General features: G+C 46.3%; 2 protein-coding genes across 2 annotated transcripts in view; both read right to left on the reverse strand.

Annotated features, from left to right (window-relative positions):
* Positions 1-12,203, reverse strand: part of LOC102378459 (mitochondrial ornithine transporter 1-like) — a 19,696-nt gene extending 7,493 nt beyond the window's left edge. The window contains exon 1 of the mRNA XM_006024418.3: positions 12,087-12,203. Within this exon, the coding sequence (XP_006024480.2) occupies positions 12,087-12,190 (104 nt within the window). The 5' untranslated portion in view covers positions 12,191-12,203. The remainder of the gene's footprint in view (positions 1-12,086) is intronic.
* Positions 12,148-25,378, reverse strand: part of NONO (non-POU domain containing octamer binding) — a 23,390-nt gene continuing 10,159 nt past the window's right edge. The window contains exons 4-10 of the mRNA XM_006024416.3: positions 24,677-24,772; positions 23,008-23,204; positions 22,569-22,653; positions 21,728-21,830; positions 17,196-17,238; positions 16,366-16,475; positions 12,148-13,160 (exon numbers count right to left, since the gene is read on the reverse strand). Coding sequence (XP_006024478.1) covers positions 13,023-13,160; positions 16,366-16,475; positions 17,196-17,238; positions 21,728-21,830; positions 22,569-22,653; positions 23,008-23,204; positions 24,677-24,772 — 772 coding nt within the window. The 3' untranslated portion in view covers positions 12,148-13,022. The remainder of the gene's footprint in view (positions 13,161-16,365; positions 16,476-17,195; positions 17,239-21,727; positions 21,831-22,568; positions 22,654-23,007; positions 23,205-24,676; positions 24,773-25,378) is intronic.

Below are 25,378 nucleotides of genomic sequence, written 5' to 3' on the forward strand. Positions count from 1 at the left end.
ACAAGGATATGAAGCCTGAGTTATTGTGTGCGCCTTACAGCAAAGGAAGCATAAACATGCACCAAGCTGTCAAAAGAAACAGATAGGGTGAGTGGTGCGTCAGTGGATACGTGCAGGAAGGACTGCTCTGATGAACCCTGCCAAGTGCAGTGAAGGAGCAGAGGTTGCAGAAGCACTGGTGTGAATGAGGGTCAGCACAGGACATACCCAGGCCAGTACAACAGTGGTCCTCCCTGGCTGCCTACCTTTGCTTATTAAAGAAAGCTCACTTACGAAAAAGCAAGGGAAGTGCAAAACGAGGATCAGCAGATGTGGAGTCTGGATTACCTTACCTTCCCAGAGCATACCAGCTTCTACACAGTCCAACTGGGTATTCCTGTGGGAGCCAGACGACTTGACGGCCAGAATTAAAGGAGTGTGCAGGTATCGATAACACAAAGGAACCAGAGACAAGAACATGGCAGAACTTGCAAAAATCTACTCGCCGCCCTGGGGAATGGAGGACAAAGACACTCGTGCATGCAGGAGTTCAGCCTGAGACGTCCTACTTCAGGGAAAAGCCTTGCACTGGCTTGTGAACTAGTCATTTTAGCGTCTCGTGGATGCTTGCTCACTTAGTCAGGACCCACTTTCCTTCCCTCTGGCAGCCAAATACTACCCCCAGAAGGGATTCCACAGTCGCAGATTGGAAGAGCAATATTAGGAAAGCATTTAACAGACTCCTGGCTTCTTTTAACATGAGTTGGCAGGCAGAGCAGAAGAGGTGAAGCAGCACCTCACAGCTTGCCAGCCCTCCGTAGACCAGTTAAGGGCACCTCTAGGCCAGGTGAACCAGCTCTGATTTCTAATTCCAGTACTGACCAGCCAAGATACTTGGTTTCTCTGAGTCCTTGGGCAAGCTGCAACCAGAATCCTGATTCTGGTGGCTTTGGGCTCCAACATGGAGTCACTCAAAGGAAGAAAAATCTCCATATGATTAAAATGCAACTCTTCTGGAAGCAGTGTAAGAGGTAAATTTCTACGAAGTGAGGAGAGGAAGCAGCACAGCCACGAGGAGAGAGCAAAACTAGATCATGTCACATGGCTGATTTCAGAGGTGCTGAAGGTAAAGTCATAATCACCCTGTGGGCCAAAGTTGGATTTCTGATGCTGGGAAAGCGGGAAGTGGGCGAGTAGTCAGGATGATTTCTGAGCTAAGACATATCATAGTTGTAATTTCTTTCTGGCCCAGGATCTCTCAGAAGGCCTAAGGTCTGTGCAGGCATTTTTCCTTCAATCACACACAGACATTTAAATGTGTCTATGAAGGCAAACAAGGTGTGCGCGTGTGGATCTCTGCTTGCGGGGAACTGGCCTTCTCTAATTCTGTGATAAAAGCAGAAGAAATCAGGGAGGGCTCTAGTTTGGGATCTCATCTCTAGCAGTGAATGGCCTACAGGAAGGCCCAAAAAATTAAATCAAACGTTCCCATCAGGAAAAGCACGCTTCAGGTCTGTGGGGTCACAGGGGATGATTCTCAAATCAGGGGCGGGCAATTATTTTGGGCAGAGGGCCGCTTACTGAGTTTTGGCAAGCCATCGAGGGCCGCATGACAGGCAGCCCGGGGCAGATAAATATTAATTTTCTAAACATTTTAGGGGCCCCGCGGGCCCGATAGAATGGCCTGGCAGGCCACGTCTGGCCCTCGGGCCGCATTTTGCCCACCCGTTCTAAACTCAGTAGAAGAAGCAATGTTTCAGTCTTCCTCTCTCCTGGAATGCTTTAAGCCACTGGCCAGTTGGATCCAAGAGGTGCAGGGCCTGTCTGCAGGCCGGATCAGGCTCTGCATGCTCAATCTAGCAAGCTGCCCACGGGGCTCCCCGAGTCCACAAACGGGACAGCAGGGCAGCGGCAACTGGCTCCGCTGCTGTCAAAGTCTCAGGACTGGGGGAGCCCTGTAGTCTGGATGACATCAACCTGTGGCCAGATCTGGCCCATGCCAGGCGTTGGGCACGCCCAGTCCACAACATTGGAGCGTGCTGCACTGATCCATGCCTCAGCACAGCGAAGGCAAGACCATGGGACTGCCACTCTCACATGGGCCCGTGGTCTCTCTAGTGCAGGGCCCCGTCTCCAACAGCTGCCAGCACCTGATGTTTCAGAAGAAACCGTCAGTGACAATTATGCATCTATGGATGTTCTTTATTCACAAAACTTTTCACCTTTTTAAATACTATTAAGCTGCTAGTCCCTATCTTACGGCAATGGCAATTTTAAAGGCTGTGCAGTGTTTTTAATGGATTTCCTTTCATTACTTCAGCACCGGTTGTCTTTAATTTCAAGGTCTTTCCATTCTTCTATTTTGCTCTGTGGAGGTAGACAGGAATGCCATAGTGAACTCCGCCCCCCCAAAATCGCAAACTATCATTTGTACACAGTTCCATCAAATCCAGTCTCATTTGTCTCCCCACTAAGCTAATCAGTCCTAATCTTTTTAATCTTTCATCATCTGAAAGGTTTGCTGACCTCTGTTCTAGCCCTTTTTCCGGGCTCTATTTCTTTGTAATCTCTGAGAGATGGGTTGACCGAGGTGAAAACTGTATGAAGTCAGAGTACACCATTCATTTAATGACATTAGAAAACAGTTCTTTCTCCCTTTCTTCATGAAACACATAATCATTTGGTGCTTTGTTGACCAGGAACTAAAAAAAAAAATTCTGAACAAAGCTGAGGTCTCAAGAGATTCACAGCACTTTTCTGAAACCATTTTGCATCCATCAAAATTCTGTGCTGCAAAAGCACACCAGTTTGCTTCTGCTGGCCCAGCACTTCTCCCACAGTTTCTCCTTTCACTACATTTGACTTGGATAATTACTCCTTTTCTTGTTAGAGATCAGTGTGATAATTTTATTAGCCGTCTCATCTTCTCCTCCTTTGGCAGAAATCATGTAAAATTTCACTTGAACACAAACATTCCTGAATGAACAGCAGCAAAGATTCCAGAGCTGCTGTTTGTAATGTCTAGTAAGAGAGGGCTGCAGGTTGTAAAGTGTGTTACCGAAGCTGGGACTGGTCCTTACATACTTCTTGAGCAGATCCAATGCAGGTTGGTTTAGTTCCAAGGCTGCAAAGGTCAGAAGTACTCCTCCACTTGGACAATACTCAGGAATGGGAAATCAATTTGATCACAGCTTGCAGTTTATCCTCTGCATTAGAAGATGCCCTTTCTTGCCTTCCTGATTTGTCTCAATTACTGTTCCTTACCCAGTTGCGTATGGAAAGCATGCTCTTCTAGCTGCTTGCATAAAAGCTGCCAGCACACTTATGCTTCTACCTTTTACCTCACAGCAACCACCAACATGGATAAGATGCCTCTTTCTCCCCACACATCCCACATAGTTCCAAGAACTTAAACCCTCTGTGTTTATTGCTGGATCCTGGGCACAAGAAAGATAAATCTTCCACCCTTCTGATACTGCAGAGAAAAGACGTTGCAGAATTAGAGGGAGTTCAGAAGAGGGCGAGGAAAATGAATAAGAGCCTGAAAAAGCTCTTGTGAAGAGAAGCTGTAAGGATTGAGACTGTTTATGTAGAAAGAAGAGAGGTGAGAATCATATAGACATATATCAAATAATGAATGTCTGGAGAAAGCAGGGAGAACTTCTGCTCTCATCTTGTCACACAGGGAGCAATTCAACAATACTGAATATGTTCAGCAAACTCAAAACAGCTAAGAGCAGTGATTCTCTACCAGGGTGCCACAGCATCCCAGGATGCCTTGAAATCCATTCACGCGCGGGGGGGGAATATGATGATGATGATATTAGTACTGGTGGGTGTATAAACACGATTCACAAGATAAACCCCGAGACTTTAAATACGAATCCAGAGTGCTTAAAACATTCTGCTCTGTTATGGTCTTCCTGAGCTTTTTTGCAACAAAAGAGTTGCTCCGTTTTTTTTCTGTAGCTCCAAAATTCGTGAAACTAAAGAGCTGGCATTTTCCAAAGGGTGCCTCTCTTAGAAGTGGGGTTTGAGAGTGCAAGTTTTGCACATAGGATTAAACTGTGGGACTCACTGAGGCCAGCAAGTCCACTGGGTTCAAAGAGAATTTGAAAAGAAGTGGAAAGAAGTGTCCAGCATTAATTAGCAGAGCTAATACTAATAAATGCTGCCAGGGGTGTACACCATGCTTCAGGGCTTAAGACACTCTCCAATAGGGGCCAGGAAGAACCCAATGGGTGCAAATGATTCCACTCTGCCGTACACAGGGTTCTTGGCTCTCCCCTAAGGCAGCTGGTGTTAGCTGCTGTTGGGAGACAGGCACTGTTTTACATGGACCTGAGATGAGGCCTAGTAAGGCAGGTCCCAGGCAAGGGACAAGCAGTGTAAGAAATGGCATCCTGGTTGCAGCTCAACCTTCTGGCAGCTGTGTATAAAGCGCAGGAGTGGAAGGGGTTTCCTGGACTCCTGCTAGTGCACTCACAATGTCATACAATCCTGTTCATAACTCGATCAAGCTCCTCTCAAAGCCAGTAATACTTCTGGTGTAAAGAAGCTGCCCCACCAGCAATCCTATATCTAATAAATGGAGCAAATCAGGATTAGGATTTTGGGGACCTAACTCTGTCTGGAAGGGAAAGGAATAGCGGCCACCTCCAATGCCATAATGAAAAATAAGGCTAAGTGAATGGTTCTTCAATCTTTGCAGCCAGCACAAGCTCTGCACAGAGAACAGGAATATGTGGGGCTGATGCTCCTCTCAGATCACCTCTCTCTGGGGAGATGACAGTACCTCCCCGTACCCTCTTCTCCTCTTGCTGATGCAGGATCTTGTGTCTCGCTCTCTAGCAGGCAGCTCAGCATGCATCTGCCCATGGTTTCATTCCACCCTTTCTAACAGTTCTGTGGCTGAGGCAGACAGAAGTTCTTTCAAGGCAGGACCAAGGACTCTCTACTCCCTTCTCCTAGCCAGAGTGGCTACGGGAACCCTCACAGCTACTTTTAGTACAGAAAACTGGCGGCTGCACCCACGTTCAGAATAAAGCACAGATCCCCATGCCCTCAGCTCTCCAGAGATGCTTTTCATGAGAAACTGGCTCTACTCTCCTTCTCTAGTCCCTAACATCTTGCCCCAAGCAAAGAGACATGATCCCTAGGAACAGGTAGTATTAAGCCAAAGGCTCCAAAGGAGACAGACATACCATGACCTTGATACAGGAGAAGCAGCCTGGAACAGCAGCTGTCTGAGGTGAATAGGAACATGATAAGGTGAATACAGGACCACAGGAAACCCATGGCACTATCTGGGTGAGATACAGAACGACATAACAGGGTTGAACCAGCACAACCCTTATAACTTGATAGGGTTCTTTGAAAAGTTAACAATGCAATCAATAAAGAAAGGTGACATGGGGCAGGTAACCCTGCACAGCTTTAAAAAAAAAACCCCCAAAACAAACAAACTGATAAAGGCAACTCGTAAAATACTTAAGGGAAAAAACAGCTGTGACCTAGCGAGAAATATAGTTATACAGTTAAGTGACAAGAAATGCTGCCCCCACCCCCCTTCACTGGGCTCCAGATTTTAGGATTAGGTTTGTTACATACCATGTTATTCAAGGGACCTGATAACTGGGTTTCTGGCTCGATGTTCTTCTCCACCTATGCTTAAAAGCCAAGGATGCTGCAGGGTTGGTAAGGCCTGGCTTACAAAGACAGAATGGCAAGATGAAAGCAAAGCAGAGGAGCAGAGAGAAGCTGGTGAACACTGCTTGCATGCTCCACTGCTTTGCAAAAGGCCTGTGCTTTGCAAACTGCGTGGACAATCCATTAGCTTTTCTGGTTCTCCTGCCCCAGAGACTCCAAAGACACAGCCAGAATAGCCCCCACTGCCCCTCTGATCCTTCCAGGTACTCGGGACGTGTGGTAGGGAGTAGGACCATGCAGAGGCTCCATGCTAAGGACACCAGTGACAAGTCACTTCTAGGTCTTTAAGCATCCTGTGCATGCTCCTTCTTGTGGGAGTGTGCCCAGCAGTGCCATCCCAAGGAAGGATGTGCTCAGGGGACAAGGACAGATTTACTAAAGTAAGAATCAGTTTCAGACACCAGGGCAAGACTAATTTCAAGAATTAATGAGTGAGCAAGTGACTTAAAATATGTGCAGAGTTTTAGATAACAAGCTTGCAACAGTCCATGATACAGATCGTGTGAAAGCTGCTGTGGGAGCTGCCCCATGGCCTACCTGAGCACATTTTGTTACCTCTAGGTTTTTAGACACCTACCAAGTCACAGCAACAGTAACATGAAGTCTAATTCCTTTGGACAGTCATGGCCTAACCACTGTGTGCACCCAAAGTCTCAGAAACCTTGGACAGGTTTGGTCCTGTACATGACTAAATGATTACATCAGTTACTACCATCTGAAGACAGAGATGGTAATCCATGTTAGCCTGCAATAATCAGGAAGAACGTAGCACAGGGTGGCCTCTAGTTTCTCTTCAAATGGCATCTGATAAAGCTGTTGCCTACAAAAGATCATGCCATGGAACCAGTTAGTCTCTAAGAGGCTATCTTGCATGACTCTGGCTGATTTACTACCACAGTCAGCATACTAAGAATAGGGCCTCACTGTGCCAGGCACTGTAACAACACAGAATAAGAAAGTGCCTGTCCTGAAGAGTTTACAATGTAAATAGATAATACAGGTACAGCCTGGAAAAAAAGGTAGAACATATAAGCAGAGCTAACTACGCAATACAGCAGATGTCATGCTAACACATTCCATGTATATCTGACTATTTGAATCATTTCAGTGGTGTTCTCTTAGAGGTGATACATTAGATGCAAAGTCGAAGGAAAGGAAGGAGCTGGAAACTAAGGAAAAAGAGTTGAAGAAAACAGCTGGTTAGCACAGGGGAGTGTTCAGAGAGAAAACTCAGACTGCAGTTTGAGCACTGCCAGTCATTCCTGCAGATGCTGTACTGATCTCAGCTTCTGGCTGGCTCCACCCTGCAGTTTCTTCCCCAATGGCTGCATGGCAGGAAGAAGATGGGAATAAACAATTTATACATTTGAGGCATATGAAGTACTTTTAGAAATTAGACTATTGGATTTAGGATGAGAATACAGAAAGGAATACTTTTTCTAGATTGAATATAGTGCATACAAAATACAGCCGTTACTAGAGGTGCAGATACATCAGTTGTATATCATATCAACACCAATAAAAGGAAAATTAACATTATTGACAATCGGCTTTTTTTGGCCGGTGTACCTAATAACATCACTGATAAATGCTGCATGCATGCACACGGCCAGGAATGCAGTTGGGGGGGGTGCTCCCCACTATTGTGCTCACCCCTGGGGGAGGCATGGAGGGGCATATGCCCCCCAGATCTGTGTATAGGGCAAGGGCAGGCTGCCTGCTGCAGGCTCAGGGCCAAGGACTGCACCAGCCTCTTCCCAACACGGGGGGCTGGGCTTGGGGCAGGCGGTGGTGGCACTGGGAGAGGGGAGGGCTACAGGGTGGGCTAGAGCCACCCCAAAATCTACCATAACCACCCTTCCCAGCTCTGCCACCTGCCCTGCCCTGGCTACAGTCCTGCTGCTGGGAAGAGGCTGGTGCAGCCCCTGGCCCTGAGCCCACAGCAGGCAGCCCACCCTCACCCTGAGCACAGTCCAGGGGGCACATGCCCCACATGCCTCCCCCGGGGGTGCATGCACAAAGGCCTCTGATGTAGCCTGATGAAAGACATCACTTAGTTGTACTGGTAAGGAGCCACTCTTGGCAGGATGGTTTTTGCACGTTGATCCTTGACAAACCTCAAAAGGAGGCAATGTTTTGTTTGGGAATGAGAGCACCTCCTTCTTCACATATGAAACTATGAAACATACAAAAAGCACCCAGGACTGGGACAATGTATACAACTTTTTGAGAGCCCAGGTTGACAGGAATATAGGCATGGATGCCTTGACATCTGAGAAAGACATCTATGACAGGCAACCATTTGGGATAAAGCCCAAGGCTACAGAAAGGACAAAGTGTAGGATACAGAAGCAAGAGAAACAGCTCGAACCAGTTGTTTCGTTAAATGAAATATGCTGATCATGAGAGTGATCCATCATTGAAAAGATGACAGAAAGAATACAACTGGGCTACTGAAAATCAGAGAGAGCTATCTCTGGGACCCAGTAGGGAGAAGCATTTTCTTGTACCACCTGGGCAGCAGAAAGCCCCATATATGGAAGTCATATGGCTAACAGTATATGAGAATTAACACTCTTCTAGCAGGCCACTCAGAGAGCCACTCAGCTCAAGGATACTTATTTCCATACTAGTTCTGTATTCTGCACCTCTAGAATTATAAATTATAGCTTGACAAGTTCCAATCCTAGATGACGAGCACAGCAGATATAAAAAGGAAGGAATGTTCCTCATCTGGTCTTCCCAACAGCATAAAGTACATAACATTGACCTAATACTTGATGTCAGCAGGATGCAGCTGTATGCTGTTCTCACCCTTTCAAGAACACGCTGAATCTCACAGGGGAGCAACCAGGACAAATGGCTCCATGGTCATGGCTTCCAGCAGAGCTTGGCTGATATCTTGGGATGCCCTCAGCCCAGTTTGAAACCTACCTTATTTAAGATGGGCCTTCACAGACCTGGAACCACAAACCTGTGTCTGGAGACAGAGCTTTGAGATTTCCCAGCCCACAGACTGAAATTAAGAGAGCTCTAAGGGTAGAGGAACTCCTGCACAAGACAGCAAGCACTCTTTTACCACGCAAGAATAGACATTTGTACCTGATCTCCCCTGTGCAAGGTAATGGATGCTGAGCTGCTACCAACAGCCAATATGAAATCAGTAGTTTCAAGGCAAACCCCACCACCATGGTACCAGGAGATGTAATTTGTTCTTCCTTCCATAGCTTAAGTAGTATGTCAAGCACAAGACAGACTTAAAAGACGCATCAGTACTAAAGGCTCAAAACCAAAGCTGAGGAACTCTGTGCCACAACGAACTCCTTTTGTCTGTGACTTGAGACACCCCCACCCCCAAACTCAACTGGCAAGGCAGCACTGGAAACTCTTTACTCTGGTGGCTCTCTCTCCAGAAACACACATAATGCTCTTCTACAAGAATGTGAAACTTCAGTCCTAAACAGAAAGTAGGCTAGAGTTTATTCCTCTGACAAGCAAGACTCCTCATCCCGAAGCTCTGCTTGTCTCATTGCCAAAGAAAAACAAGCATGGAAACCCACTGCTGGAGGCACCACTCAAAGTGAATGTGTGGCCACTCCAAAGCTCAACTGAAACAAGCATTTGCTAGGAGAGAGAAAGATTAGACCATAGTAAGTAGGAAAACAACCTGTTTCCTTGTTTTTACAATCCAGAAAAAAGTATGGGTAGGGATGCAGTCAAGTTATAGATGGTTGAAGAGAACACAATGAAAGCTGGTGACTTTAATATGCTGTAAAGCAGGGCTGTCCAAATGGCATACAGCCCAGAAGTGGTTAACTTGTGGCCTATGGGTTCCCACCCGAGCATCACTCTCTGCATTGCTCCTAGCTCCCACTCCCTCCTCCAGCTTCCGCTTCTAATTCCTGCCCCAGCCCTAGGGTAGGGCACAGTGGGATGCTGCAGCTCATATGGCCTGGCAAGGAGAGCAGGGAGACATATGGCAGAGGGGGGACCTGACTACTCAGAGGTTGGACAGCTCTGCTATAAAGCAAAAAGGAGAAGGGAAAATAGTGCCTGTTCCTTTGCTTGTCACAATATTATCTAAGTTAATTCTGTAGATTTACACACACACACACACACACACACACACACACACACACCTGCTACGCATCTATCAATGTCCACAAAAATTATATAAAGCAACTTGGTAGTTTCTGAACAAGAAAAGTAGTCAATGCCCAGTACAAAAAGCCTTTGTATATGGTATCAGTTTAGAATAGAAGAACCAGTCAAATATGAAGGTAATGGAACAGCCATGTATATAGTCCAGACAAGTCAAAATGCTGCATCTGCAATATCCAGTTGTGTAATTGTTAGTAACCTTGAAAGGTATAGTATGCTCTGGTCTCTTTTGCACATGGATTGATTTTAGCTCATTACAAACAAAAACGCTGTTTAGAATCCTGCGTCTTGGAAGGCCTCTTCGCAGAAGTTGCATAGCTAAGCTTAAGTTAAAAATGTAAGCCCTATGGGAGCTGCTGCCATTCCTATTCGCATAAACCTGAAGTTCAGAGAACCTTCACAAGAAATAAAGCACCGCAGCTGCACATGGTATGGGGCATCTGTGCTCACGCTCCGTCCGAGGCACGGCACCCTTGGACACTTGTTCTCCCCAATACCACCTATTACTGCTTCTTCTCACTAAAGTGGATCTGAACACCCTCCACCCTTCCAACAGGCTTCCCTGACTGTTCTCTTACAAGAACCCATGACAAAGCTTTTTAGTTTGCCCTTCCACCTTTCATTAAAAAAAACAGGTATTCAAACAAAAATGAACCTACTTCAGAAACATACATACCCGAGCAGTTTTTGCCGTGCTGCTGTCACACTCCCCCCAACACCCTTTCCTCTAATCTGTTTTACAAAGATGAACTTTGAGCTGTGCAAAGTCACTCCCCTTCCCTGCCACCCTTACAAACCCTGTTTTTACCCGTTAACTCTTAGAAAAGAGGCTAGCCAGCCCAATCCTTATCATGAATTATTATGTGGATAAGGGAAGGGTCAGAGCACAGCTAACTGCTAGGTCTGTCCCTGCTTTCCTAACAAGCTCCCATCTGCTTCAGCTCCTCAGCCACAAACAAACAAGCTGAGAAGTGGGGGGAAGGGAGGGAGAACAGTTATCCTGACAACCAGTCTTGGCTCCGGAGGCATTTGCTCTACATGTTCTTAAATCAGAAACTGTAGGAGGTACTGATCACACACCAGGGCTTCAGGCTGCACTCCCTCTAGCTACAAGTGGGACAGATCCACAGCAGACTCCAATCCCAATGTCCTCACAAGAGCAAAGGCAAGCTCAGTTAGCACTCCTGCCAACACCCCATGCCACAGTCGCCCAAAAAGAGAAAACAGCAACCCCACTACTACCGCGGCTGAATACAGGCATCTCCCCAGACCATGCTGTCACTACACAGCCCTCTCTCCTAGATGACTAGGGGACCATCTACCTCAGAATCCTGTGTAATTGCTACCAGACATTTCAGAGGAGGGAACAAGAAGCCACGCAATAGTGGTTAGAGTAACCTGCCTCAGGAAAGGTTCCTTGCTAACCAAGTCATCAGGGACTGGCTTATTTCCTTGAAACAAAATGACTTGTACCCTGGGAATTCTGTATGTCTTCACTAGAGCTCCTAGCTTGACTCCTCCGTCAATCTTCCACAACGCAAAGCAAACGGTGCCCCCACTGCCTCCATTAGGCCAGGCATTAACTGTCCCGATCTCCTTACTCTGTACACCGATGACACGCGATCTCATGCTGCCCACTTCTTTCCCCCACCTGAAGGATTCCTTGTTGGAACAGACCCATTTATTCCCCAGCCAACAAAGGAGAACAAGGATTTAACCCTGAGAGCACAATGTCCCGGAAGACTCCGGCCTCCAGCTTGTATCACATCTTAGCAGAAGCTTTTCTTATAAAGTCTATACTTGGGGCAATAAACTGACAGTTGTGGTTATGCCACTTCCAGTGGAGAGTTTTAGGGAAGGCCTGCACTGCAGCCACAGAAGTAACTGCAGGGTAGAACAGAGATTCCTGGGCTCTCTCTGAACTAGCTACCTCAAATACTGGCAGCAGTCAAATGGGGCCACATGGAGCTCAGTGTGGAGTACTTTACTCTGCAACTGCAAACACACTCATAGATGCACAAACAGTTCCCCTAACTTACCGCAGGCACATTGGCAAAATTGTGAAGTTGAAAGGCTCCAAACATGCCAAAGTTTCTGTAAATAGAAAGCCAATACACACCAAGGAGAATTCTACTGGGGAACCCTCAGGGTTATACAACAGTGCCTACATGTTGTGGCTACTTCCAGAAGGCAAGTGGACCAATGCACTTTGCTCTAATAGCCGAGGGCTTATTTACCTGAATCTGCACATACCCAGAAGCTTCAAAATCAGGAACAGAAGAGACTGCACACAAGATAAAAAAGGCTTAAAATCCACTTTAATAATGCATTCCTGTAACATTCCTCAGACAAACTCAAACTTGTTAGTGGGACAATTACAGCTCATGTTCAAACAGTTTACACTAAATGAAAATCTTGTAGTACTTCTACACAAAAGACAGGCAAGGTTAAGATTATACAAACAATTGTTTCAGTTAAGTCTTCAGCATGAGATACAGTATTTTTGTCCAATAGATTGTACTTTACTACCAGTAAAAATAAACAGCGGTACAACACATACCAAAAGATCCATCCAAACAAGAGCCTTCCAGCCATTCAGGCTGCACACGATGGGCAACTACTTTAAAGAAAGAGATGGTCCAGAGAAAAAGTAAAAACTACAAGTTAAAAAAAGAACATAAAACCCTTCCGTTTCACTACATGATGGGCCATTTGAAGCTATATAAATTTACAGAGTCACTGGGGTCTGCAAAATATCTGGGTGCTCCCTTAATGCTCCAGAGACTTGCCTGTGCTCCCAGAGGAGCTGTATTGGGCTAGAAGAAAGCTAAGAAATACTTCAACTGTATCTAAGTTAGTCTCAGGGCTGTGGCTGCATACAGGAAACTTGGAATGGTAAAGGCATCAGGGTCCTAGCCAGGTCTTACTTTTACTGCACAGCTACTGAAACCTCCCAGAAGTCATTTTCACATTGAAATTATAGGAATGCACCACACAAAATTTACTAGAACCTTTACCAGTCAGACTGCACTCCCCGTCCCTAGAGCGGCTTTGCCAAGGCAGGCCCTAATTAAACTACTGTGAAGAATCTCCCCCCACCCAAGTAGAACCCTGCATGGCCTGCCAAGATTCCTTTCCTCTTTGGGGTGTCGGTAGGGGGTAGCTTAATCCTATTAGTATCTGCGACGTTTGTTAGGACCAAATTCCCCCCCAGGATTTCCTCTGTTGAAGCCAGGCGGGTTTCCTCCCATAGCTCCAAGTCCTTCCATTGCGCTGCCCTGGCCAAAGCGATCAGCAGGCGGTGGTGGAGTCTTGGACAGGGTGAGAGCACAGAACAGGCAGAAAGGAGAAAAGACTTAAGTTAGAAGCAGTTCCAGTTGACCCGAGTCCCATCAGGACTCCACAGCCCCAAGTGACCTATCAGCTCCAGACAAGGCCATTGGAAGGCAGCAACTTCAGATGCCCCTGTGGGGCAAACACTTCTCCCAGATTTGCTGAAGGGTCTCCCAAACCAAGACTGGACCGACAGGCGCACAACTGTGTCATAGGAACAAATCTGCTTCCCCACAAAATCCACCTCTGCGTCTGCAATTCTAACAGCCACATGGCAGGACTGTTACCCAAACCTATAGGTTTGCAGTGGAGCGCGAGAAAAATGCAGTTAGGAAGCAGAACTTCATGATTCCACTGCGCTTCCCCGAACTGAACACCCAGCAAGGACACCTAGCCCAAATCATCATTAAGCTTTGTGAAGAGAGTGAGCAGAGGGTTTTGTACCCTCATACGTGCTGGGAGTGTCATAAAGGATTTATACGCAAATACAGGTAGCAAAACAGTAGCAGTCCATCCTTTCCCTCCCCCCACATAGAAGTTTTCTGGAGAAGCCTTGATTCTGTCCTGCAAGACATGTTACCACGGGGCAAGATGGAAACCCCGTCAGCACCAGAGTGGGTGTGAGACAGCCCTTCTCTCCCCACTAGTTTAAGCAGCATCCCCAGCCACTTCCAGTACCAACCACACAGCCAGCGTAAGTAGAGTCAGACTCCAAAGCAACCAGAAAAGGCGCCGAATATTAGACAGCACCTGACCTTCTTTTGGCCATTTTCGTTATGCTGCCTAAATACCTACCCTTTCAATCTGTCCCTGCCATGTTATCCCCCCCATCCCCACTGTATCCATGCTCTCCCCCTGATCCAATCCACCAACCTCATCCCTTCCTATCCCACTCTTTATCTACATAGGCATAATCATCATTTGAAATAAGAAACCCCAAATCATCTGATAATACAGCAACATATGACTCTGGCAATCAAAGCAATGGCATGGACTTTACCATCCCAGTGCCTCCCCTAACAGCCACTACTCCAGGCTTAGATTGCAAGCTTTATAGGGCAAATTGGCTTATTTGCCATGTCAAATTTTTGGATTCCAAATCAGGCTAAAAGTTAACTCAGTTGAAACACCCAAGCTGTAGATGTAATAGTGCTCCTCAGGCAGGAGGAGTGGCCTGTAGAACAGATAGGAGCAATACATGGAAGGAAACCATGGTCTCCTGTGAAGCAAACACAGCTAGGTAAATGTCTAACTTGTCACCGCCATTCCCACCCTTTTGCTTTCCAAGAACATACTCCATACAAAGACTCCATTAAAGTTAAGAAACACTAACAACTAGAAGCTTCAAACTGCAGTTTAGACACTCAACAAAGAACTTAACTGCGCCTCTACAGCAACCTAAGCCTAAAACCATTTGTTCCATGCATCATGTTCCTAAGAGCTTTAAAACACCAAGACACAAAGGCTGTGGACATCTTGTTTGGCAACAATAATGCATTTACAGGCACTCCTCACTTAACGACCGAGTTCCGTTCCTGCGACTAGGTCGTTAAGCGAATTGGTCGATAAGCGAGGAGCCGCCCCTTGATACTACGTGCCTTGGCTTGAAACGCCGCGCTGCCATTTCCACGACCAAAGTTCTCGTACTTACGACCAGTTCTCGCTGGTCGTAAGTCCGCGCGGTCATTAAACAGGTAGGTCATTAAGTGAGGAGTACCTGTATACAATTGCCAAGGTAGTAACACCCAGGCACCATGCGCTGGTTCTGATACTACTTCAAACATGCGTGTTTTTGTGATCTAGTAGCATTATGCAATGAAATAAAGGCAAAAGGTGGTGTAGTCACATTTTCATTTCACTCGCAGCAAAGCATTCTACTTCACAGTCAGTGCTAAGATAAAAACTTAAGGGAGTGGTAAGAAGTTCCTTGCAACACTGCTACAGAAGCAGAGTTACGCTATGGGTTTCTTTCAGCTTTACTTCTAAATTGCTGCTGGGTGGTATGCGCTAACTTTCCACTGCTGGTATGCACTTTAAATTCAAAGCCTGTATGTGGCATTTCTTTGGGATTTTGAATTGTGAACTGTTTAAGGTGACATGCATTGGCAGTGCAAGAAGCAAAACCCGAGAAGGGACCACATTTTACCAGGTCATTTATGGATAGCTGGGGAGGGGAGCAAAGTCAGGGTACTATGTGGATGTGACACTCACTGTGGAGCCCTGATGGTCCCTCACCAGTCCCACTCCAGCTTACATAGTTTCATAGTCCTTAAGGTCAGAAGGGACCTAAACAGATCATCAGGTCTGACCCCTTGCCCCAGGCAGGAACAAGTGCAGGGTCATAACACCCCAGCCAAATATCTGTCCAGCCTCCTCTTGAAGACCCCCAAGAAGGACAGAGCACCACCTCCCTTGGGAGTCCATTCCAGAGCCTGGCAGCCCTAACTGTAAAGTAAAACAGGGTAGTAGAGAGGGATGAAAATCTCACAGGCACCTGATCCTTGTGGGGGGTGTTGTGGAAGGGAGGACAGGTTCTACCAGCAGCAAATTATAAAATCAGAGTCCTGTCTGCTGTCATAGAGAATTTATTCATGCTCTTGTTTGATTCTCTCTCCTCCTCTTGCCCCACAAAGAAGTCAGCAAGAGCCTCTCCACTCCCCCCAAACCACAATCTTATATTTTAGATAGGCTACTACCATGCAGGAGTTAAAAACAAACAAGCCTAGGTTTCTAGTTGTTCTTTGCTCACTACTGTCTAAGCCATAACTCAAGCTGTAGGGGGTTTTCCACTGTTCTCTGCTGTGCAGAGCAACTGAAAAGCCTATACATATAGACTGCCAGAAATCTGATCTCCAGACACTTGAGTTCAACTAACAGCTTCCCAAACATGCCTTCCCCTTTAAGTGGTCACATGCTACAATCTCTTTCAAGTGAATTTTTAGAACTAGTAATTCTACAGGTATGAGAGCAAAAAAGCAAGACTGAATCACTTCAGAACTGTGCAGCAAGTCTTATGTCAAGACAGACTTGTGAAGACCTGAAAAAAAGCAAAGATCAGGTATATCATGGCAAACAGGTCCTGACCTTAATGCCACAGCCCTTAACATTGAAAGCAAAACACCCTTCACTTAGAAAGGACACAGGGAGAGAGTAGCTAGAAAGGCAATGCTGCAGATACATTACCATCCCCATGGCCCCATCAGGTATCATGGCTCCAGGACCAGCTGCCGGGGGTGCACCAGCTGGGACATTGGTGCCACCCATGGCACCTCTATTGTTCATGCCAATGGCACCTGAAAGAAATTGAAGAATATTCCTGACAGACCTAATAAGGACCACCCCCCATTACACTGGACAGACACACGGCCCATGCAGCCTTCCTGCAGAAGCACATCCCAAAGACCGAATCCTCAACCAGGCAGCCTTACAAATGTGCTAGTGGGTACTCCCCTTCTCAAAAATCAATCTGGGCAGCAAGCGGTATTCCAAGGGTCATAATCATATTTCAGCATCTATTAGCCACCTAATACTTCTGTCTCAGGGGCCAAAACTTGAGGCTGCAAAACCAACACCAAAATGCCATCATGGGGTTGTACTCCTTACCAGCCTGGACTTTGTTCCATAGTTCAGTCTTGCATGTTATAGCAGTCTGTAAACTAGAGATAAGTGTGCTTGGTAGTCCTGACTTCCTTACAGGCCTTCTGGCAATTTCACCTGAATCTTCTGCTGAAGGAGCTGCACTATCCACACATACTATTATCTCATTTATGTCTAACTTCTTTCACGTCTTGCCAAATACGCCTCACTCAGTCCAATGTAAATGCTAAATGCTCTTAAAACTAACTTTCTGTAGAACATAGTACGAGAACAGCCACCAACGAAATAGAAAGCAAGTTTCCAAGTACACTAAACACGGAGCCAGTAATTAGACCTGTTCTTGGAGCATTCCAGTCTAGAGAGAGGGGAACTAAATATACAAAGAAACAGAAGAAAGAAAGTCAGAAAACTCTTACCTCCCATGCCCATCTGTCCCATCCGCATGTCTGGTGGTTCCCTCTGAAAAAGAGGCACCTATTTTTACATTACAGCATTACAGATATTTTTATATAACTTGACAAAGCCAGAACCTCCATGAGCTCATCAGTGAAGACCTGGAAACGGATGCTTTTAGGACAAGCCCTGAAGAAAGACCCTCCTCCAACCCACTCTTAACTATTCAAACAGGACTTCACTTCACATAATTCATTCCGCAAAACAGTTAGCCACAAGCATTGCACAACATCCAACATCAGATACAAAGTAACATGTGCATATTTAAGCAAGAGCATTGACATAAAGAAGAGCCAGTGCCTTGGTGGAGAGGTCTGTCAGAAACAGCTGCAATACCATATCAGCAAGGTCAGGAAAGTGTACTTATGGAAAGGAATGCAGATGCACAAACTATGCCGATCAGAGCCCAAAGGCCGAGAAGTGACACAACTGTGGTGTCCCCTACAGAGAGATGATAGTTAGCAAGACAGTCCTTTTTTATTATTGCTGTCGAGCAGGAGGACACCACTGCATAGGCAACCTCCGCTTAACAGTTTTGGTTAGCGCTATTTCGCTATAGTGCTCATTTAAAATTCATGCCCGATTCCACTGAGTGCTCACAGCACTCAGTGGAATCAGTGAGTTTTGACAGGCAGGTGGGGAGAAGCAGTGGCGGTGGCAGCGAGTGGGAGGGGTGGGAGTAAGTGCGGGGCCCGCACCAGTAGGGGCTCAGGGTGGGGGAGCAGGAGCATGGGGCCAGAGTGGCCAAGGGGGTGGGGAGAGGCAGCGGGGGGGAGAACAAGCCAGCAGGGGGTAGGCATGAGTGCAGGGGCTGCACTGGTGCCCGGGGCCAGGGCTGGCAGGGTGGGACAGGAGCATGGGCCTGGGCTAGCACGAGGCTGGAGCAGCCAGCAGACAGGTGGGGGAGTAGGGAGAGGCAGCGATGAGAAATGGTGGTAACCAATTATCTCTATTTACATTTATTCCTATGGGGAAATGGGTTTCACTTAGCATGGGTCCACTCTATAAAGCATAGAGGCAGAAAGAGATCTTGGAGTCATCATCAATTCTAAAATGAACATGGGCCGCCAATGTGAGGACGCGGTCAGTAAGACTAACTGCACCTTGTCATGTATCCACCGATGCATCATGAGTAGGGCCAAGGAGGTGATCCTCCCCCTCTATGCAGCACTGGTCAGGCTGCAGTTGGAGTACTGCGTCCAGTTCTGGGCGCCGCACTTCAGGAGGGATGTGGACAGCATCGGGAGGGTCCAAAGGAGGGCCACTCGCATGGGCAGGGGCAGCAGGGCAGGACCTACGAGGAGAGGCTATTTCAGCCTTCACAAGAGAAGGCTGAGAGGGGATCTAGTGGCTGTCTATAAACTTACCAGGGGGACCAGAGGGGAATGGGTGAGACCCTGTTCCCCCAAGCACCTCCCGGAGTAACAAGGAACAACGGCCACAAGTTGATAGAGAGCAGGTTCAGGCTAGACATCAGGAGGCACTACTTCAGTCAGGGTGGCTAGGATCTGGAACCAGCTTCCAAGGGAAGTGATACTGGCTCCTATCTTAGGGGTCTTTAAAAGGAGGCTTGATAATTACCTAGCTGGGGTCATATTAGTGTAAACTTACCAGGAGTCATATAAGCCCAGTATTCATTCCTGCCCAGGGCAGGGGATTGGACTCGATGATCTGCTCAGGTCCCTTCTAACCCTGCATCTGTGAATCTATGAATCACTTAATGCTCATTTTTTCCAGACCAATTAAGAGTGCTAAGCAGTGGTTGCCTGTATTTGTAAAAGCAGGAGCTACTCTGCTACAAATCCAACAGTGCCTCCTTTGTCTACTGGCAGTTCCAACTCGCAAAAAGAAGCTTAAAAAGTAAGTTTCATTCTATTTCCTGTGTACATCTGGGACCAATAAAAAATCTGAACTGATGTTGTTCATTCATATACACCCCCCCACACACATATACACACACACACACACACACACGCTATACGTATACACCCCCCTATACATACACACTCCCACACCCCCTATACATACACACACCCACCATACATATACACACACCCACCATACACCCCCTATACATACACACACACCCCTATACATACACACACCCCCTATACGTACACACACCCCCTATACGTACACACACACCCCCCCATACATACACACACACCCCCCCATACATACACACACACCCTATACATAGATACACACACCTACACCCCCCCACTATACATATACACCCCCCTCCACACTATACATATATACACACACACACACACACACACACACACACACACACACACACACACACATCTCTACATTAGTGGTGTTTCATTTTAATCATGGAAAAATGTGGATTTGGGGTTACTTTTTTAAATCTGAAAATTAGGATTTTTTTTTAAATCAGAAAAAACCAGGATCCCTGCTGATCAGGTCCAGTGAACACACTTACACCTAACCTATAAAGTTTCCATAGAGACGTACCATATTTACTCAAATATGACATGACCCTGCATATAAGACAACTCCCCAGTAATAAGACTCTATAGATAGAACATTTATAAATTTATTATAATTTTCTAGGTATAGAATCTCATTATTGGTTTGCCTTGAATTTGTCCTCCAGGTGTCACCCCAACTTTTTCCTCCTGCAGCTCCTTCCCCTCCTCTTACAGACCAGTCTGGGGTGGCACAGGTGCTAAGGCGCGCAACTGACAGCTCAAAGGTTGCAAATTCAAGGCTAGAGCAGCAGCACCCACAGCACAGCCCTGCCAGATTCCAACGAATCTGTGAATTCTGCAAAATACCGTCTTGCACAAAGACAAGAAAAAGGAAGGAGTGCCAGACCTTGCTCTTCTTAAGCACGTGGAAGTGGGGTAAAATCTGAAAATGCTGACTTTTAAAAAAATAAATGTGCCTGTAGTCATTTGCATAAATATACCCACAGACTTAGTTCATCCAGAATAATGCATTTCATCTTTTCTGGAAGTGCTGCAAGTTTTAACACAGGTACTCCATGAACACACTTTTGTACCTATTTAAATATAGTACAAACTATGTATGATATTAGTCCAAAGTAACAGTGCCTTGATACCAAGATAATTAAACTCAATGTAACCTTCTAACGCGGGAAAGACAAATTTATCTATTACCAATTACTAAAAATATGGGTAAAACTGAAAAGAACCCAGAACCTGGCCTATCCCAAGGAGCTTATAGTAGATGGAACTAAATGGGACAAAAGGGACAGAAACGTCATATGAATTTGGATACCAAGCAAACCACAAACACTTCAAGTAGAATGGATGAAGTCCACTAGCCTAATCTTTGACAATCCTTCTATATAATACAATGGGAAAGGAGATACCAAACCCTTCTATGGCATGGCAATGATTTCAATTCCTCGCTCCCATTGTTATCAGAAATAAGAGACTAAAACCAAGTGGTTTCTGGAATGCAACTGTGATACCCGATATTACAAAACGCCAGGACTGGAATTGAGTCCTGGCTCAGGGGTGATCTGATGGCCACCTATAAGTTTATCAGGGGTGACCACCAGTATCTGGGGGAACGTTTGTTCACCAGAGCGCCCCAAGGGATGACGACTAGGTCGAACGGTCATAAACTACTACAAGATCGTTTCAGGCTGGACATAAGGAAGAATTTATTTTCTGTCCGAGCCCCCAAGGTCTGGAACAGCCTGCCACTGGAGGTGGTTCAAGCACCTTCATTGAACACCTTCAAGAGCAAACTGGATGCTTATCTTGCTGGGATCCTGTGACCCCAGCTGACTTCCTGCCCTTTGGGCAGGGGGCTGGACTCGATGATCTTCCGAGGTCCCTTCCAGCCCTAATGTCTATGAAATCTCTGAGTCACTGATTCCCAGTAGTTTTTTTGCAGCCCTGTTGATTTGTGAAATATCCAGCCTTATCACTGAATTATCATTTCTTTTTTTTTTTTTTTAAGTCTTTTTTTATCTCATATGTTTCCTACTCTAAGAACTGGGAAAAGCTGAGGTATCAAATACTAGCAGGTGGTAACTTGACTAACATTTATTCTCAGTGACAATCACACTGCCAGGCCTGCAAAGTCCCTCAAGTCAGTAATGTTCAAACTGACAGGACAACGCACCTGTCTTCAAGATAGTGCTATCATAGCCAGGTATGCAAATCATAATAAGGAACTGCATTTCAACTGTTGCTCAGAGAATAGGCCTAGTTAGCACATGTGCTCTTCTGCAGAGCAAAGTGACACACTGTGGGTTCCACCTGGACAGTGGGAGGAAAGCATATTGCCCAGCAGTTGGTGGATTTCTGTATGTTTATTCTATACTAAAATCAAGTTAAGGCTGCAAGTGCTCTGTAATCTGGAGCAGAACAGATTAGTAAATGTCCCGCAGCCAATACTCTGAACACTTGACAGAAGCCCCTGCACTGCATCTGGGCAGCATCTCACTAGCAGCACCAAGATAGGAAGTGAAGGCAGGAAGAACTCATACCGCATCAGGAAAATTCCCTTTAAAGCCCTCCTGCTGACGCCTCATCATCTCCTCCTGCTGCCTCCTCATTTCCTCCTCACGGCGCCTGCGTTCTTCCTCCTGCCTGCAAGGAGAGCATTCCAGAGACTCAGCACAGCCTAAGCCAAATTCTCTGCATCAGTGTGAAATGCTAGAGTATGCAGCTGCCTGATAGTATACATAAGGATACTGTCCTGCCCAGCCAGTGCAAGGTTAGGCTTCACAATACAAAAAACAGTAACTTCTGTGAGCACTGAGCAATTTCCAATCTATTTCAATTCTAATGAGTTAATTAGAAAAGGGCCCATTTATATTAGGCCCCAGTATCTAGCAGCTCCCACAGAAAGACTATCCACATGGAACTGTGAAACACTAGCCAGGTGATCCTCAAGCCACGTTCCACAGAGCAATGGCTCCTAGCATTTCACAAAATGTCCAAGAATCAAACAACACAGCAGAAATGGAACGGGAGACCTGTGTGAAAGCTTCCAAAAGTGATCTGGAGATTGGGAAGGCAAAAGCTAAGACAGCAATATTCCCACCAACAACTCCGGAGCTCAGGATCACTGGCTTTTGCATTTGCCCCAGAAGTCAAGCAGCCAAATCAAGGTCTATCAGGGAAAGAATAAATACTAGTCATTGACTCTCAAGGTCATTGGTATAGACCCCAAAATCCTCCACCCTAAAAACACTTGCACTTGGACAAAGATGACCAAAATGATGGCCACTATAAGTACTGCCCAACTGGTGCACCCAACAGTTCTGAGCAAGAGTGGCCGAACCCTTCCAGGGCGGGCTCGCTGAATTCAATACTGCCCCTTACCTGAGTTCCAGCTGTTTACGTTTCTGCACTTCCTGGTTATGCAGTTCCTCCATTCTCCTCAGTTCTTCCTGACGTCTCATTAAATCTGGAAAAGGTAACAGCAAAAGTCAAAATCCCCACCCTAGTCAACTGCTGTTCCTTCTGTCTGCAGACAGGAGATGCAGCAATGTTATGTCCCACTTCCATGCCTGAATCTCATTTTATGACTTGGTTTCTATTTGGCGCTGTATGCCACCTTAAAGAGGTGGTAGAAGAGAAGCTAGTTCTTCAGTGCTGCAACTCCACTGACTTCATCAAGGACTGTCTGACAAGTTAGTCAGTCAGTCATGTCCTAGCCTAACTAGTGTCAAACTGACATTCCTGGCTCTCAGAGAAGATCCAACCAAGTGCCTCGTGTCAGCATTTTACTGCTCTCTTACTGCCGGGTCTTGGCTCTCACCTTGCCGCATGAGCATAACTTGATGCTCATGGCGAGCTGCTTCCATCTCCATCTCCAGCTTCTCTCGTGCTTCCTTGATGTTACGGTCTACTTGTTCTTGCTGCTGCTTCTCCATCTCTATCAAAGCCTTCCAGCGCATGGCATACTCATATTCAAAGGTACCAGGCTGTGCAAACCGAGGAGGCTGCTCACGCTCCCTGGTGGAGAGAAGTTATTGGATGTTTGAGCAGAGACTGTACCAATGCGGGAATTACAGGGTGTGAATAAATGCAACAGCATATTCAGCATTTAGAAAGGCTAGATCACTAACACTTCAGGTCTCTTATCTAGAGACCTGCCATCCTGTCAGCATGGACAAGAAAGAGAATCCCCACTAAACTGAATTAAAAGGTGCTTTTTCCGTCTGAAGTACCATCATGTCAAATCTCCAGAGAACATCACCATGGTTCTTCAAAGGGAGAAAACAAAGGAAGACCAGTCACTCCTGCCTCTTTACCAGTGCAAGTACTCTTTTCTGAAGGTGTAAACTATTTGCAGAAACCTGTTGCCTGGACCCAGGTAGTGCTTTCTACAGGCATGCAATAGTTAGCGAGAACAGCAAAAGGGAGAATAGAAGAGGAACATTCTATAATTTTCTATGATTCTATGCTCCTGTTTTACATCTGATCCACTGCAGAAGTATGCCAAACATACTTCCTTTTCACTCGACCTAAGATGACAAGCCTTGTCCTTATTCTACACAGCTCCTAAACCTCAAAGGCCTGATTTTGTTGGCATTGCCTTCCTGCTTCTACAAGTCTTGACTCAGTGAAGGATTCACAAAACAAAGCAGAGTCAATCAATTTAATCACATCCTGCCTCCTTGCTCTGTTCCTGTGATGGCCACTTGAAGTTACAGAAACTTCAGGGCAGGTTTGTCTGAATAGGGCCTTTATTACTTAGTGCCATAAAACTTACTTATTAGAGCCTTGCTGGAAAGAAAGGTTAGGCCCCAACTTGGGACTCTGAGCACTGAGGTCCAATAACCTGCTTCCTTTACACCAGTGGTAGGCCAGGTGAGTGGCATGGGCCAGTCCACGAGCCAGATCCAGCCTTGCACTGCCCTGATCGCACAACCTAGTACACAGAGCTATGCTATCCAATCTTCTGGCTCACCACAGATCCAGAAATTTGGCAGCAGGGGAGCACCAATTAACACTGCCACTGCTCCCCCATCACCAAATTTTCAGGCTCATGGTGAGCCTGGCAGGCCAGATGACATGGCTCTGCAGGCAAAAGCTGGCCCATGAGCCAGGTGTTGAGCACGTACTCTAGACTACCTTCGTGACCCTGAGCAAGTCAAAGTCTGTGCCTCGGTCCTCATCCATGTAATGAGATAGGACATTCATTTAGCTCACATCTGAGTTGTTCAGATAACCAGCTACTGTGGCCAGATAAGCCCATAGAGAGAGACTGATAATCATGCATGGCAATAGCCTAAAAGCACTGCCTTCCACAGCAAAAGACAAATATGGTATTCTGCTTCCTGGGATGAAATCATATCTACAAAAGCAGCATGGGGAGGCTTTTCCTACCCTATGATCACCCACCCATCCTATGATTAATGCAGCAATTACTGGCCTATAGTTCACAGCTAACACTGGGCTCCCCGCCTCAGGCAGGCACATACTTGTGATACTGCTGGTTTTTGATGACCAATTTCTCTGGCAGTCCCTCCTCATCATCATACTGGTCCATGGGCTCCACAGTGACAGGCCGAGGAAACCTGAAAGGAGAGAGACCACACATTTTAAGTACTACACAGACACTGGCTTGTACTGCAGACTAGCTTCCACTTGCCCTCCAACCCTAATATTTAGAACGATGCATTCTCTACTCGCATTCAGAGTGGCCAGATCAAAGAATAGCACTGAACGTCATGACAGAGAGAAAATACAAGTGGAAGCCAACTTCTCACCTGCTCCAAGTCATACATTGCAAGGGTCTGGGTTTAGATTATTGCCACCCTGACAGTTTCCTCAGTGCCTTCCTTTAAAGTATGTGTTTGTGAAACCTAGATCAGCTAGCAGTAGGGCACAGCTACACTGGATTCAGGCTGCCACTGTAAAAAAAGGCACTGCCTACTTGCACCCACTTCAATTTTTCTCTTACCCAAAAACATGCCCATGGGAATGCCTCAGTGCTGGGAATGGAGTAAACAGACCAAAGTCAGTGTAGATATATCCTTAGATACCAAAAAAAGCAGGACATGAATAAAGAGCAGATTCTGAAACACCCACTCAATGCTGCCCCCTCCCACTGCCCCCCCTCAAAACAGATGCCTGGATGAAGTGTGGCAAGGTTACTACCGGTCATTCCCAGACATTCACGA

Source organism: Alligator sinensis, unplaced genomic scaffold (assembly GCF_000455745.1).
Source record: "Alligator sinensis unplaced genomic scaffold, ASM45574v1 scaffold1059_1, whole genome shotgun sequence".
NCBI classification, from domain to species: domain Eukaryota; kingdom Metazoa; phylum Chordata; order Crocodylia; family Alligatoridae; genus Alligator; species Alligator sinensis.